Source organism: Mirounga leonina, unplaced genomic scaffold (genome assembly GCF_011800145.1).
Source record: "Mirounga leonina isolate KUSES-001 unplaced genomic scaffold, KU_Mleo_1.0 Mir_125, whole genome shotgun sequence".
In the NCBI taxonomy this organism is placed as follows: domain Eukaryota; kingdom Metazoa; phylum Chordata; class Mammalia; order Carnivora; family Phocidae; genus Mirounga; species Mirounga leonina.
Genome location: NW_023270305.1, coordinates 58,912,266 through 58,929,523, shown reverse-complemented (window position 1 = coordinate 58,929,523; position 17,258 = coordinate 58,912,266). Strand labels below are relative to the sequence as shown.

Below are 17,258 nucleotides of genomic sequence, written 5' to 3'. Positions count from 1 at the left end.
TACACATCTTCAACGTTGACCTTTCCCCTGAACTCAAACCACAGTCACAATAGTTAACATGGATTGAATATTAACAGCTGTTATCTAATCCTCACAAAAACCTACAAGAATATACTATTATCATCCTCCTTAACATGTTAGGAAATTGAGGTTCAGAGAAGGGAAGTGACAAGTGATGGATTACAGATGAAAATCAAAACAGTCTGGTTCTGGAACCTGTCCTCTTAACCACTTCTCTGTGCTGCTTCTCCTTTTCCATGTGCTTTTTTCCCTTTTCCTCTGCTCATTGGACATAACCATATACATTTTCAGTAATCTCAAATTCATCTGTCTCACACTGACCTTTTCCTAATCTTCCCTGTTGTTGTTGTTTTTTATTTTCATTTATTTACCTATTTATTTTTGAGTAATCGCCACACCCAACGTGGAGCTTGAACTCACAATCCCAGGATCAAGAGTCGCATGCTCCCTACTGAGCCAGCCAGGTGCCCCTTCCCCATTTTTTTTAAAGCAGTGTTACTTCCTTTGCAAATGAGAGAGGACTTCTAATGAATTACCCCAGGAAGAGATCAAAGTTTCCTCTTTTCTGGTCTTGTATTTTACTCAGTCCTCCATTATAGCACTTACATGGCTAAAATTGGTTGATTTTCCTATGATTCTTACACTAAGATCAAGGAGAATATGCTATGCTTTTATTACTTTGAGGTTTCTAGTTCCTTGCATGATACCTGGTATACTGTGGGTACTTAGTAATGGTTTAATTAACTAATAACTAACATTTAGCTGCAAAGCCTGTTTCTCCCCTTTCTCTTCAGTACTTCTAGCAAAAGTATTGCCACACTCTTTGTGGCTGTTTTGAACACTGCCATTCTGATAGGAAGGAAAAATTATCTTATTAATCTGCACTTGATTTGAAGTGCTCAATTAAAAGATTGGACATGGATTTTTCTACTGGTCTTCTCTCTGATAGTGATTTAAATACTGACAAGTACTTAAAAGTCAGCTCAATCAAAATGCTTCCCAAATCCCAACTTTAATTACTCTTCAGAGAAGAAATGGCAGCTTACTTTTCTCTAATTAATGTGTTTAATCTGCCGTTTGAGAAAAATTGTTTTTAAAAAGCTACAGATGATAATACTTTCAAAATACTTAGGACCCTTAGAATACATGTTGTAGATGAAAACCTTAGGTAATACTGTAGGGTGAAAAGTTATTTAAAGTGACATTTTTCTCAGAATCCTTTCCTTTATAAATCTATTACGTATAACTTTTTTTAAAAAATTGGTATTTGTCATATGGTTTGCCTTTTAAATGTGGAATAAGCTTAACCATAAAGATAATGAATTTTTTTTCTGTTTTAAACAAAAATACAAATCTGGCTATCAGAATTTTGTTTTGATATTATACCTGTTACTTGTGTTCTGTTTGACATGAAATGGTTTATTAAGGGGACTTAGGACTGAAGCCTCTTGGGCTATGGCAAATAGACAACATGACAAATTGATCTTCACAACTCCACCTCTTGTAAGACCTGCTTTTATAGCCCTAGAGGCTGGGAGTACACACTAGGGAACTACCCCGGAGAATGTTTAGGAATAGGTATGAGTACAGAAACTATTTGCTAGATAACCCACTAAATAAAGTCTTAATGAGGCTTTAAAAAAAAAAAAGGGAGAGAAAAAGAATAGGTGTGAGTCATAGTCATTTCTTCAGCAGATCAAGGATGTTGTGCCCAGAGGGTGTACTTAAGGGCGTAGTTGAACAAAAGGACAGAATGGTGGGGGTGCTATACTCAAGAAGGCTTCAAGTAACAGAGGGGTCATCATGGCAGATTGGTCCAAGATGATGTTAGTCTAGCTGTCACATGTTACCCCTCAAATCCAGCTCTTAGAGTCTCATATGCCCACCTCTTCCATGATATTCCCTGAGCCATCAGAGAAGGGCTTTTTTGCAGTAAGGGCACTTTGGCTACACAGTGTCCAAGTTGAATGCATAATCCACAGCAGCTGTAGAGACAGCAAGAAAAGAGACCTATGTTGACACAACTAAGAATGAGTAATAATTTTGCCACCATGTCCCCCAGACTTTAAACCAGTTTGATAACTACTGGGTTAAAGTGCGCACAGGACCATCTAATGCCTATATCTCTTTATGCATGTCTTTTAATGCATAAGTGATACTGCCTGAATTAACAGTCGTATATATGCATCATTTGGTTTGAATGATAGCATAAGTGCCCCCTTGTGCTACGGTGAGTACATCCAAGGCCATTCTATTTTGTAATATGGCTTTTCACATCTTTGTCATCTCTGTGTTCATGAGTGGCAGGCTATGGTAACTATTGTTGAGGATCCTCTGGGTATAATTAATTGTCTATATGCCATATCACATCTTCTGTGCCTAAAGATGGTACAGATATTCCTGCTAAATGGTCATACCAATGAAAGACAGCATGGGTCCATCATGCCTTTAAATGGGGTAAATTTGCAGAGACTGTTAGGGTGCTATCAGTGCTGTTATTATATTACATTAATTTGGAGATTACTAGACCATTAGGAATCCATTTTATGAATTTCCAAACCCTGCCACAAAAACTATCATCTTGCTTTTATTGGAATAATTTTTCTTAAAAATGCAAGGAGATGTTCTGTCTACGAGAAGCAATAATAAATGGTCATACTTCTATTCTTCCTACCTCTTCCCCTATCTGAGCTGGAGGTTTCAGTGTTTTTCCTCACTAACCTTACTATAGGTCTCATGCATTCTAAGTAATTAGTTTAGTCTGTTAGAGCTTAGCTCCTTAGGAGCAGTGACTATGTCTTCTTCATTTTTAATACTCAGCACTTAAAACAGTACCAGGAGTGTGGTATGTTCTGAATGTAGAAAGACTATACATAAAATCCAAAGTCCTTTCAAAAAATAGGATGTCATTTGGCAATCTTTGTTCTTCTGGAATATTGGAGGAGAGGAAGGGTAAGGTCATTGGTTTCTAGAGTAACCTTGCAGTGACTCCCACCAGCCAAAGTAGGAGAAAAGAACCACAGTGGAGCAATGGCGCCTACAGCAGGTGAAAGGAGGCATCGTGACCACTATACATTTACTAGGAACCCTTTTACTATTTAATTTCTTTAATTATGTTACTCAGTTTTAATTGGTATACTCCTTTAATTCTGATCTAGATTCATTTTCTCTCCTCACTGTCAAAACCCAGTTTACTTCTGGATTCTAACTCATTATCCTCTTTCGTAACTATTCTCTCCACCCACTTCTGCATTCCTTTAGAGTCTCTTCCTCTCTGGCTTGGGTTACTTCAACTCCCAATGTGGCTCCACCTCGGGATTTGTTCTTACTAGTCCTTCCCTGCCACTGCGACAGTATTACTTAAAATCTGATCAAAAACCTGATCCCATATTTTTGCCTAAAATCCTTAAGATGAGGGGCGCCTGGGTGGCTCAGTCAGTTAAGCGTCTGCCTTCGGCTCAGGTTGTGGTCCCAGGGTCCTGGGATCAAGTCCCACGTCTGGCTTCCTGCTCAGCGGGAAGTCTGCTTCTCCCTCTACCTCTCTCCACCGCCCCCCCCCCACCCCGGTCGCTCTTTCAAATAAATAAATAAAATCTTTAAAATTAAAAAACAAAATCCTTAAGATGATATCCAAACTTCTTAAAATTATGTAATTTTTTTACCAGTAAGTACCTGTTTATCTTTTTAGTTTTAAATATTATTCCACACCCCACGTCTTTGCTCCTGTGTCTTCCTCAGGTTCACGTGCATATGTGCACACAGACACAAAACCTACAGACATTCACATACATCACAGATTATTCATGTTTCAAGAATCAAGGGTTTTCTCTCTGTGAAGTCTTCATGTTTCAATTCTTCATCAAAATCTCTGTGAATCACCAATCCCTCTGTGAATCTGCTGTTCTCTGTACCCTTTAGTGGGCATCTTTCTTTACCAACTTGCAGCGTCCTTCAGGACAACAACCAGATCCTGCTGCATTTTAATAATTATAATTAATATTCTTATTTACTCCCACTTAGCTCTTTACCCTGATTGTTATCTTTTCTTTACCCATAGTAACCACATTTTCCAGAACTAAATGTAGTGACAAAATCTAAGAAGTAGTGAAATAATAATATTTTAGTGCATTTCCTTTCAGTCTTTTTGGGGATTTTTTTTTTTTTGATACACACACAGAGATACACATGAAAAAAAAAATAATTTGGACCAACTGTGTGCTGTGTGTGTGTAAATATATAAAATATCTTCACTTGTTTTCACTTAACAGTATATCATTTTTTACATTCCTGTGTCATAAAGTAATCTTCTATAATATTATTTTAATTATCTCAAATATTCTATGGTGTAAAGTACCAAAATTTATTTAAATTATTTACTGGTGTGGATATTTTTGTTGTCCACAATTTTTTATTAACATGAAGAATGCCGCCCTGAATGTCATTGAAGCTAAATCTTTGCACCCATCGGTGGTGATTGTTTACTCCGGATAAATTTCTAGAAATAGGTCAAAGGTAAGCACATAACGAAGAGTTTTGCTATATACTGTCAACTTGTACTTGAGAAGAATTGTGGAATTTTACAGTCCCGTTAGAAATATTAAAAAAAAAAAAAAAGGCAAGTGCTGATACATATTTGTGTATATTTCTTTGTATTTGTGTGTATATAATGTGTGTGTGTTTTCTAGGAAGGTAGAATACTACTTAGCTTAGGTACTTGCATTGGAGTAACTCTAGCTGCTATGATCAAAAAAAAAGAAAAATGAGGCAAAATATATGAAATGATAATTATCCCGGTGTGTTGAGAATGGCCATCATACCCCTAATTGGTAGATGGAACTATCATTTGTCTAGAGCTTTCTCTATTGTATTAAGTGTTGCAAATTCATTTTCTTAAAGCACATTAAAAATGAGTGGACTTTTATTTTCCAAATTTCCTTCAGTTTAAAAATAAAGTCCTAACTGAAAAAAAAAAAAAAAGTATGGTATAGAAACCCTTAAACATATGTGTTTAACTTTAGGAAGAGTTGCAATCAACTAAAGAAGAGAGATTTCCAGCAATCCACAAACCCATTGCTGTTGGTTCTCAGCCTATGCTCACTGTTGGAACAACCCACATATCCAAATTGACAGATGACCAACTCATAAAAGAGTTCCTTAGTGGTTCTTACTGCTTTCATGGGGTGAGAAGTGAACCTTTGGTTTCAATATTTATCTAACAGCTTTCACCTGTGTGTTATTTAGTCACGGGTCATCAGCAGCCCTGAAAAAAGATTTTGTCAATAGAGAAATGGCAGGTTTCTGGAAGCCTCCTAATGGACATTTTCTGTCTGCATCTTACTATAATCCATAATAGCCATTATCTTTTCTTTGCTCACAAGCTAAAACTTGACCTTTACTTGACAGAAAATACATATAACTAAGTCATGTGTGATTCTGGTTGATTGCTGGAATGGGCATCAAGGACTGTATATCCTCAAAAAAAAAAAAAAAAAAAAGATTGTATAGCCTACATTTTAGTTATGTAGCAGTCACATTTAAAACTTGAGTTAATATCTACAAAGGTTAAATTTTGCCTCTAATAAACTATTAGTTCCAGTGGGAAATAGAGTCAGTGGAATTTTCATTTCATTTTCTTTTACCAAGGCAATACAGCAGTTATTCTCTGTATTTGTCTTTTTTAAATTATTATTTCTCAGTAATTTCTTTTTTCTTTTTATTATTGAAGTGCAGCTGACATACAATGTTATATTAGTTTCAGGTGTATATAATGTAGTGATTTGACAACTCTATACATTACTCAATGCACATCACGCTAAGTATAGTTAATCATCTTTCACCATATAACATTATTTCTCAGTAACTTTTTTTAATTTTCAACCATATTATTGCTATTACAGTTTTTCTAATTATATATATTTCTATTACTGTCATGTGGCAATACTGAGACAGACCCCAATCCCCCATTCTTTCTGTGTAACTTGATCTGTTTTCTTTCCTACAGGGCGTTGGTTGGTGGAAATATGAATTCTGCTATGGCAAACATGTACATCAATATCATGAGGTATAGAATAGCTTTCTATCATTCTACCACTAGATAGATTCAAGTTTTAAAATTCGTTTATGAAAAAAACGAGGGGGGATGGCATTTTAATTATGAAATGACTTTAATATGAAAATATTCAAAGTGTCTCTGAGTTCTAGAAAATGGAAAACTTGGTTTTAACTAAGTCACTCATCTTAAAGTAACGTTTATTAACTCCTCAGATTCTCGTATTACTGTGTTTCTGGAGGAATAATAGGCTATTGTGACTAACCTCTAGCTTTGACTGAGAAATTAATCATTAAAATTCTTTTTTAAATTAATGAAGTGAATAGTAAGATAGTACGTTATGGCTCGAGGTAGGAAAATAGGGTAAATACAGCAAGTGTCTCACCTATAGAACATACCATATCATCCAAGTTTAAAATCAACTAAATTTTAAGATTATACACATTGGCTTTTTATTCTTCCTTTTATTTCTAATTTCATAAATCAGATAGCATTTTCTTCTACAACTTGAGCCAAACTGCCTAAATTCTGAACTTCAGGCTTCAATAAATTTGTCATAGTTGTACCTTGTTTGGTAGGGTAAACTGCTAGACGTTGAAGACAAATGTTAATTAATAAATATTCACCTGGCTGTTTTAAACAGCTCTTTTTATTTCCCCAAAGAAATAATATCTAGTAATTTAAAAATACTGTATTTACCCTCTTGAGATGTTATGAGTCAGTCTTAAATTCCAAGACAGATCATACCAGGAAAGATCATCAACTCAACCTTCTACATTTAAATCATTCCAAATTTATGAGGCATCTGTAAACTAGGACATTTTATTTCTCTACTTAAACCTGAGAAATGCCATTTCACTCTTCTTCCCACTTCTTCTTGCTACTATGTAGAGGTTTCATTTATTTTTAATAATATTTATTAATAGAAAAAATATTATCTAAGTACAACCCAGATAATACCCAATGGCTTTTTTTTAAATTAAAGGAATATATTCCAGAAATTTAGAATGAACAGTAAAATTCTCCTCCACCATTGTCCTATTTCCTAAAAGTAATTGCTGTTAACATTTTCTTAGTTAACCCTCCACAAGAAAAAAAAAAAATGCATATACATAAATGTTAGTATAACTAGTAAATGCACTGTTCTGCACTTACTCTTTTCAATTAGTATCTTGGAGATCTTTCCGTGCCAGCAACAGCTGATCTCATTCTTTTCAGCAGGTACAGAGGATTATGTTTATACCCACAATGTATTTAGCCAGATCTCTCCTGACAGACCTTTGAATTATTTCCAGTTTTTGCTGTGATAGCATCTTCGGGAGCATTTATAAATAGTATTGTAAACCTTTGTAAGTATATTCATAAGGCACATTTCTAGCAACAGACTTGCTAGGTCAAAATATATGCATACTGAATATTGCCTTCTAGGGACGCCTGGGTGGCTCAGTTGGTTAAGCATCTGCCTTCGGCTCAGGTCATGATCCCAGGGTCCTCAGGCTCCTTGCTCAGCGGGGAGCCTGCTTCTCCCTCTGCCTGCCGCTCCACCTGCTTGTGCTCTCTCTCTGACAAATAAATGAATAAAATCTTTTTTCTCCCTTTTTTTTATTAACATATAATGTATTATTTGTTTCAGGGGTACAGGTCTGTGATTTATCAGTCTTACACAATTCACAGCGCTCACCATAGCACATACCCTCCCCAATGTCTATCACCCAGCCACCCCATCCCTCCCACCTCTCTCCACTCCAGCAATCCTGTTTGTTTCCTGAGATTAAGAGTCTCTTATGGTTTATCTCCCTCTCTGATTTTGTCATTTCATTTTTCCCTCCCTTCCTGCATGATCCTCTGTCTTGTTTCTCAGATTCCTCATATCAGTGAGATCATGTGATAATTGTCTTTCTCTGATTGACTTATTTTGCTTAGCATAATACCCTCTAGTTCCATGCACATTGTTGCAAATGGCAAGATTGCATTTAAATAAATAAAATCTTTAAAAATATAGATATAAAAAAGAACATTGCCTTCCAAAAGGTTGTAAGTCATTCCCATTAACAATGACTTTAAAACACACACACACACACACACACACACACTGACTTTTTCCCCATACACTTGCCAACACTAGGTTTTATCAGACAAAATGAGCCCAAGGTCATATAACCTAGAAGTTTCTGAGGGACTCTGCTAGGAGCTTTGGGAGATAAACAAATATTAGTAGCTAACAAATACAATACTCATTGTATACCAGACACTGTTCTAAGTATGCATATTAACTCGATCCTCATAACAACCCTAAGAGGTGACTATTGTTCTTCCAAGGTGAGGAAATAGAAGCAATGATTTAGTAACTTGCCTAAAACCACATAGGTAGTAAATGATGAAACCAGAATGCTAACGCAGGCAGTCTTGCTCCATATCCAGCCTTAAACACTTCACTATGCAACTTCAGTCCCTGTCTATCTAGTAACTTACAGTCTGGTTGCTAAAAGAATGTTAAATTGTTGTCTCTTGCCCTGGGCAGTAAGCCCTGCTAGCAGCAGTGTCTGCGTCTGTTTCATCTACCACTGTAAGGGTTTCTAATTCTACCCAACAGATGTATGCTAGTGCTCAGCAGTGCCTGGCATAAAATATGAAGAAGGAAAGGAAGACAGGAAGAAAGGGAGGGGAGAGCTGAAAGAAAAGAAGAGAGAAGGAAGGAAGTCCACATATAAGACAGCATAATAGTGTTTAAAAAAATTAACAGAATGGGGAAGGGGGTTTCTGAACAGACATCTTGACACAGAAATAAGCATGGTGTCAAATGAGTGTGTGAATACACGTATAATTTGCAGATTGGCATTTGTAAGAGTAGAAATAGGATGAAGATAGGCTCAGTGGGTCTGCAGGTAAGAGAGATAGGCCAGAGATTTAATTGAGAATCACGGTAGTGGGGCGCCTGGGTGGCTCAGTTGGTTAAGCATCTGACTCTTGATCTCAGCTCAGGTCTTGATCTCAGGGTCGTGAGTTCAAGCCCCGCATTGGGCTCCATGCTGGGTGTGGAGCCTACTTAAAAAAAAAAGAAGAATCAGTAGTATGCAGGCATATCATTTAGGTATGAGAAATTAAACTCATTGGAAATGTAGAGGAAGAGTCTGAAGCCAAGAACATCTCCAGGAAAACAGTGGACAAAACCGATAGATGTAGGGGAGGAAGGAAATAAAAGAGTCAAAGATAACTGCATGTGGAGCTAGCTGACAAGAAAGTAGTTACATTGTTCAGAGAAACAAGGAACAAAGAAGATAATGAGCTCAAGTGTCTACTCATCAGGTTTGACTAGCGTTGTTTGACTAACATCTAAACACTATCTGTGGGCGCCTGGTGGCTCAATTGTTACGTGTCTGCCTTCGGCTCAGGTCATGATCCCAGGGTCCTGGGATCGAGCCCCACATTGGGCTCCCTGCTCCACGGGAAGCCTGCTTCTCCCTCTCCCACTCCCCCTGCTTGTGTTCCCTCTCGCTGTGTCTCTCTCTGTCAGATAAATAAATAAAATCTTTAAAAAATAAACACCCATCTGCAGTGTGCAGGTGAAGATAAGGACTATAACTTATAGGCCATCAGGATAAATGTCTACTTGATGATATCAAGGATTCATCACAAATATTTTTTCCTATATTAGGACAAAGATAGTGGGAAGACCTCTGTGGTTGTGGGTACATGGAACCAAGAAGAGCATATTGAATGGGCTAAGAAGAATACTGCTAGAGCCTATCACCTTCAAGATGATGGTACCCAGTCAGTCAGGTAAAGATTAACCTTATTTGCCTTTGGTTCGGATTAGTAGAATATTTAAAACTCAGAATATTGAAAAGCATAAAATTTAAACACTTAAGTAAAATCTCTGGTCAGTTTTTTTCAGGGACATCTTTTAAATTAGTTTTCTTTTCTAAGGTGATAGTTAAGAACACAATTTCTGAAGGTGGTGGCGGGAGCGGGCCTGGATTCAAATGCTGGCTCTTCACTTACCACCTTGGGCAAATTACATCATCTTCTTAAGTCTCACTTTTCTTGTCTACTAGTATTTGCCTCAAAGGACTGTTAGGACTCTTAAACAATCAGGTATGTAACACATAGTGCGTGGCAACAGCATGCAGTAAGTTCTGGCCGCTGCCTTTAAAGCGGTGGTGGCATGATAATGAGAGTGCTGGTGGCTGGCCTTTGTGACAGACGCTGGCTCACTTCCAGCCAGTAGGTCTGAGGCTGTTAGAAAGCATTGCCTCTTCCATGTGTCCTCTTTACCTTTTTAAGTTAGTTAATTCTATGTAAATATACTCTAGCATTTCCCTTTGTTACTTTACCTCTAGGAGGTTATGATTGAAAATAAAGAGTGGCTTTCTGAAAAACTACCTCACAACTTCTTTGCGTTATATAGGTGTATCTTGTCACAGCAGAAATAAGTTAAGCTCTTATTTTCCAAGAATAACTAAGCTTTAGATTTTCTTGTAGTCCTCTTACCTGGCGAATTTTAAATTATTCATTCTTTCTCTTTCTTGGGTATTAACTTTGTCCTTCCTAGCACTGATGGCATTGAGAGACTCTGTTTTTAGAACGTGCTGACTTCAGGGCGCCTGGTTGGCTCAGTCCATAGAGCGTGGGACTCTCGATCTCAGGGTTGTGAGTTCGAGCCCCACGTTTGGTTAAAAATAAAATCTTAAAAAAATAGAATGTGTTGACTTCTTGGGCTGACCAAAATCAAAGTTAGCAAAATTAAGAGATGGGCATTTAAGTATTAGAATATACTAAACAGATGAACTTTTCTTATGTTCATATATGTTTCATGTGAAAGTTGTTCATGGTATCATGAGCAATAAATACTGAATCACAGGAGCATAAGGCTAGCTAAATTAAAAATATCCTGCTCATTTGGAATTTGTAGGTTAACCTAGGCAGGTATACTTTTGTATACCTGCATGACAGTATTTTCATGAGTGGAGCTGGCTGGAGGATGGCAAGGAGGGAAAACTGCCACAAAGTAAACAATATACAGGGCTGAGGAAATGGTTCGCTTCAGAAGGACTTTTTAAAAAACACTTTAACCTTAACTATTTGTATCCAAATAAATAATATGCAAATTGAAGATTATTCTTATTAATTAAATCATCCAAAGTATCTCAATTTTGTATTCTCCTTATAGAATCTGAAAACCTTTCTCTGTGACATGACCCTAGAAATAGTTTATAACTAATGCAAAACTGATCCCTCTAACCATGTTCTCACCCTCCTCATTACAGTTACCCTGAATTAACGAAGTTTAGGTTAATAAAACATGTGTGTTTCTCTGGTTTAGGATGGTGTCACATTTTTATGGGAATGGAGATATTTGTGATATAACTGACAAACCAAGACAGGTCACTGTGAAACTAAAGTAAGTTGGACCATCAACTCATGCTTTGTGCTTCTCTTTTATCTGCTTCCAATGGGCAAAAGTTTATATAAATATAAAATATAATTGTGAGCCATTATATTTATGCATAATAATGTGTGGATTAATTTTATATAAAATTACTACTTTATTCTAAAATAGTAAAATTGGGGCATCTGGCTGGCTGAGTCAGTGGAGCATGCGACTCTTGATCTCAAGGTTGTGAGTTCAAGCCCCACATTGGTTGTAGAGATTAAAGAAAGAGAGAGAAAGAGAGAAAGAAACTTTAAAAGATATAGAAAGAAAATCGTTTTTAAAAATAAAACATTGGGGCGCCTCGGTGGCCAGCTCTTGGTTTCAGCTCAGGTCGTGATCTCAGGATCATTAGACTGAGCCCCACATCTGGCTCCATCCTTAGGGTGGAGTCTACTTGAGGTTCTCTCCCTCTACCCCTTCCCCCATTCACTCACATGCTCTCTCTATATATAATATAAATAAATTAAAATCTTTAAAAATAAATAAATATTAAAATTATTTTAATATAATTATATTATTTGTAAGTTATAATGATTTTTAAATTATATTATTTCAGTTATTATATTAAATTATACAGGACCACTTACATAAGATTTGTATAGCTTAAAAGGAAAACAATTAAAAATACTTTTGTACAGGGCACCTGGGTGGCTCATTTGGTCAAGCGTCTGACTCTTGATTTCAGCTCAGGCCCTGGTCACAGCGTCGTGAGATCAAGGCCCACGTCAGGCTCCAGGCTTAGCTCGGAGTCTGCTTGGGATTCTCTCTCCCTCTCCCTCTGCTCCTTCTCACCCCCCCACCCCGTCCCAACTTATACATGTGTGCGCGTGCACACGCTCTCCCTCTCTCTCAGTTAATTAATTAATTAAGCCTTTCTAAAAATAAAAATACTTTTGTGTGGTTTGGGCAGTACTTTAAAGTGCTCTCTGTTTCAGGTGTAAAGAATCAGATTCTCCTCATGCTGTTACTGTATATATGCTAGAGCCTCACTCCTGTCAGTATATCCTTGGGGTAAGTAAAAAAATAATACTCAGGGGGCGCCTGGGTGTCTCAGTCGGTTAAGCGACCGCCTTCGGCTCAGGTCATGATCCCAGGGTCCTGCTCAGCGGGAAGCCTGCTTCTCCCTCTACCTCTCCCCCTGCTTGTGTTCCCTTTCTCGCTGTGTCTCTCTCTCTCTCAAATAAATAAATAAATAATCTTAAAAAAAAAAATAATACTCAGGAATTCAGTTTGAAAACATGTTTCAATTTTTAGCATTGAGTCTTGAAAAGAGCTTCAGTAATCTCCAAATTTTAATATAGCCCTCATACTATCTCTGTAAAAGCTATAATCTTTTTTATTGAGGTACAATTTACAAAAAATAAAATGCAGAGATCTTAAGTGTTGAGTTTGATATATTTTGATAATTTTATATACCCATGGAACTATCACCCAAAACAAGGTATCTATCACTGCAGAAAAATTTTTTATACCCCTTTTATGTCAATACCCCAACCCCCACAGATACCCCTTTCTGCTTTCTGACATCATAGAGTAGTTTTGCCTGTTTTTTGATTCCACATGAATGGGATCATATAGTATATAGTTTTTTATGCCTGCCCTCTTTGACTTGGCATGTTTTTCAGACTCACCCATGTCACTCCAGTATTTCATTCTCTTTTTATTAATGAATAGTATTCATTTGTATAAGTATACCACACTTGCTTATCCATTCTTCTATATAGACATTTAGGTTGTTTCTCATTTTTTATTATGTGAATAAGGCTGCTATGAACATTTTCTTTTATACGTCGTTTTGTGATCACGTATTTTCTTTCCTTTGGGTAAGTACCTAGGTGTGGAATTGCTGAATCATAGATTAGATATATGTTTAGCTTTTATCAAATAGTTATCCAAATGGTTGTACCATTTTACATTCCTACCAGTAATATATGAGAGTCCAGTTGCTCTACATCTTCCCCAACGTTTGGTATTGTAAGTCTTTTTTCTTTTAACCACTTTATTTTTTTTTAAGATTTTATTTATTTATTTGTTTGTTTGTTTGACAGAGAGAGAGGGAACACAAGCAGGGGGAGTGGGAGAGGGAGAAGCAGGCTTCCGCTGAGCAGAGAGCCTGATGCGGGGCTCGATCCCAGGACCCTGGGATCATGACCTGAGCCGAAGGCAGACGCTTAACGACTGAGCCACCCAGGCGCCCCTCTTTTAGCCACTTTAGTCATTTTAGTGTGTGTTTCCCATATGGAAAATGGTGATGAGCACCTTTTCATGTGATGATTCATTCATAGATCTTTGTGAAGTATCTAGCCAAGTTTTTTTTAATGAAAAATTATTCTGACACTTACTGAAACAGTGTTTATTCAGGACTGTTGGCAATAAGTGTGTCAAGACTTTCACAATAGGAGAGAGAGATCCAGCTTAACTCTACATGTGGCAAAGACAGCTGGGGACGTACAGCCAATGAGCAGAAGGTGGCAGGGTTGGGGGTGGCGCAATGGATGGAAAATTACTAAGAGGAGACATCAACTTAACTGACTTGACAGGATTATTGCTGAAGGCAGGCCAGGATAATCAGCTATCAAAGGTGAGAAATGAGGAATTTGATCCGATATGGGATGGATGATTAGTTGTTGAGGCTAAGGGGTTCTCTCTACACTGACTTATCAGGATTCTTGCGACAGCTGGACTCAACAGGCCCAAGACAGGGCACAAATACAAGAAGAGGCCTAGTTGAAAAGAGGAATTAGGGAACCTGACTTCAGTTTGGTCGAGGAGACTCTGTCATCTGTTAGTCTTTTACCCATTTTTATTGTTTTGTTTGTCTTCTTATTTCTAGGAGTTCAAATATATTCTGGATATGAGTTATTTTATTTTTTATATTTTTATATTTATCATATCTGGATATGAGTTCTTAATTTATAGTGCATACTTTTTTTCCTCAATCTGTGGCTTACCTATTTATTTTCCTAATGTCTTTTGATGAGCAAAAGTTTATTTGATAAAGTTTATTTTAATCAGTTTTTCCCTTTTATGGCTAATGCTTTATTTTGTTCTAAGAAATGCTGCCACCCAAAGTCATGAAAATATTATCCTGTATTTCTATCTAGGAACTTCATGGTCCTGCCTTTGGTTATATGATGCCTAGTAGTGGCTTTCTCTGTATGTTTCCTGATCAGAGTTCACAGAGCTTTTTGCATTTATGGGTTGATATTATTCATCAACTTTTGAAAAACTTTACATGTTTGTGAATATACATTTAACAAATTTATACACATGTATTCATACAGAAGAACACTAAATAAAGAAAGTATTCAGTTTAGCAACTTTTTAATGGCTTTATTGTTTTTGTTCTTTAGGTTGAATCTCCAGTGATCTGTAAAATCTTAGATACAGCAGATGAAAATGGACTTCTTTCTCTCCCCAACTAAAGGATAATAAAGTTTGGGGAAAGAAAAGATCATTGACAGTCATGATTTCTGTCTGACCATGTGTCTCACTGTAGAGTTCCCAGCCGTTGAACCTCATCTGAAGGATCGTATAAAAGGACTCTCAACCACTTTGTGAATATGTATGTGTATATAAGAGGTTATTGATAAACTTCTAAGGCAGATAATTGTCTCACTTCTTTCATTTCTCTTGTGTCCCATGAACTGATTGTGTTTTTTGCTTGGATAATGTGATTCCAAAATAAATCTAATCCAAGCAATTTAGAGTCCAGCCTAATGAAATGTCATAATTGTACCTATTGGAAGTTTTTAATAGATTTATTATGTAAATTATAGTATATATAACTAGTTAATGAAGTAAAGGTAATGAAGAAGGAAACTGATAGGAGGTTGTTTAAATGGGAGACCATGTAAAATATGTAAATTCTAGTGCCTGAAATCCTTTCAACAAATTTTTATTTAGCAACTGCTCTCTACCAGGTGTTAAGCTAGAAACTGGGCACATGGTAGAGCCTCACAACATTTAAGTTTTCTTCACTTCTGTTAATCTCAAGAAACTCTTACTTGTAATAGGTAGTTTCTCTCTTGGAACTTTTATCTATTTCTTTCTCCTTGATGTGAATGTGTTTTCCCCCAAGGTGTGTACCTGCTGTAGACAGAGATTCCTCCCTCTTGACTTAGAATGGTTTCCTCCAACAAAACACACTCTGCTGCAGCCATTCTTTGTACCTCCCTACTGTATGCTACAGATTTTAGTTCTGGGCAGTTTTACAGCACAGTATTTATTTTAAAGTGAATAAAATGTTCACAAGCAGTGTTGTCATGTACTCAATGGTAGATTATTCTTTTCCTTTATTTTCTCCATTACCGTGTTGCACAGAACATTATCCTGTTGTATTTTGGATGTGCGTATCTAAACAAGGACAGAAAAGTGGCTATAAAATACTTGACTTTTCCTCCTTTTCAGTAGTTCTGGCCAAAGATATTTTAGTTTGAGAAATGGTTAATGCAATTGATTATTGCAGGGCTGTTTGTAGATTTTAGTACAAAGCAGTGCATTATATAAAGAGCACAGACATTGCATTCACACCAAAGTCCAGATACTCTCTTTAACTTACTAGCTGTGTGATCCTGCATAGATCATTTAACCATTTTCAGCCTCACCTCCTCTGGTAGAGAGACTACTTACTTTAGAAGGTAGTTGTAGCAGTGCATTAATTTCACTGTAAGTAAAAAGCCTAGGCCCAATACTGGGTACCAGGTTCCCAGTAAGAGTTAGTTTATTTCCTAATATTGCCCTTGTCTCCTATTAATATAATAAGATCAGAGACCAAAGCCATTAAAATTTATTTCTTTAGGGGCGCCTGGGTGGCTCAGTCAGTTAAGCGTCCAATTCTTAATTTCAGCTCACATTTTGATCTCAGGGTTATGGGATTGAGCACCCCCCCCCGCCCCTTCTCATGTACTCTCTCTCTCTCTAATAAATAAATCTTTAAAAACAAAAGATTCTCTCCCTCTCTCCTCCCCCGTCTTGCACGCTCTCTCTAAACAGAAAAAAAAAAAATTATTTCTTTAATAAATTCTAAAATCATACTTCTTATATCAATGAATTAAGACAAACAGAATTACCCACATTTAGATTTATAGGTATAAGAAGGGAGGGAGTGAGAATTGTGAAAGGTTAGTGCCAGCAGATACTTTTAGAATATGTAGGTCAAATTCTTCTCTTAAAAAGGGGAAGGGGGGAGAGAAAAATCTAAAAAACTGTATTGGATAGTTTACTGCGGAAGATTCTTAAAAACAGAAGTTGTAATTATTTCAAAATAAAAGGTTAAAAAAAGTAAGTCAGCTTTCTGTTTGGCTAACAGCTTGAACTTCTTAGAAGGAAGGGCTGGGCCAGCTCTCTCCATCTTCCTTCTGAATCTTGGGTCCCTCACCAGTGGTCTGGGAAATCTCCTTTGAGCTCTGAACTGTGTGCTGCCACCTCTGCTGGGCAGGCGGCCTCTCTTCTGTAGCCGTAGCCGAGTTCCTAATAGGGAGGGGAAAGGGCTCAGCTGTAATACGCCTGGTGCACTTGGAGAAGTCTGTTAAGGTGGGTGCTGTCCCAGAGCTGCCTGATCAGATCCGTTAGGGCAGAGTATATCCTGGATTTTAAATATGCTTCCTGAGTGATCCTCTTTATTTTAAATATATTCTTCCAGTGAGAATCGCTAACTTAGGAACTTCATTTCTAACAATTTCACACATTCTAACCCTCCTGATTAGGGTTTCAGGAAAATAACTAGTAGCTCATCTTTACCGGAAGATTGGG

General features: G+C 37.0%; 1 protein-coding gene across 6 annotated transcripts in view; it reads left to right on the top strand.

Annotated features, from left to right (window-relative positions):
- Window positions 1-15,761, top strand: part of ERLEC1 (endoplasmic reticulum lectin 1) — a 30,428-nt gene extending 14,667 nt beyond the window's left edge. For 2 of the 6 annotated variants that reach the window (XM_035001575.1, XM_035001576.1), the window contains 6 exons: window positions 5,040-5,201; window positions 6,023-6,082; window positions 9,726-9,850; window positions 11,394-11,471; window positions 12,440-12,515; window positions 14,858-15,111. In XM_035001575.1, the coding sequence (XP_034857466.1) occupies window positions 5,040-5,201; window positions 6,023-6,082; window positions 9,726-9,850; window positions 11,394-11,471; window positions 12,440-12,515; window positions 14,858-14,929 (573 nt within the window). In that variant the 3' untranslated portion in view covers window positions 14,930-15,111. Of the gene's footprint in view, window positions 1-5,039; window positions 5,202-6,022; window positions 6,083-9,725; window positions 9,851-11,393; window positions 11,472-12,439; window positions 12,516-14,857 lie in introns of all 6 variants that reach the window. The other 4 variants (XM_035001579.1, XM_035001578.1, XM_035001574.1 and 1 more) reach the window with 3 other exon arrangements.
- Window positions 15,762-17,258: the final 1,497 nt, after the last annotated feature.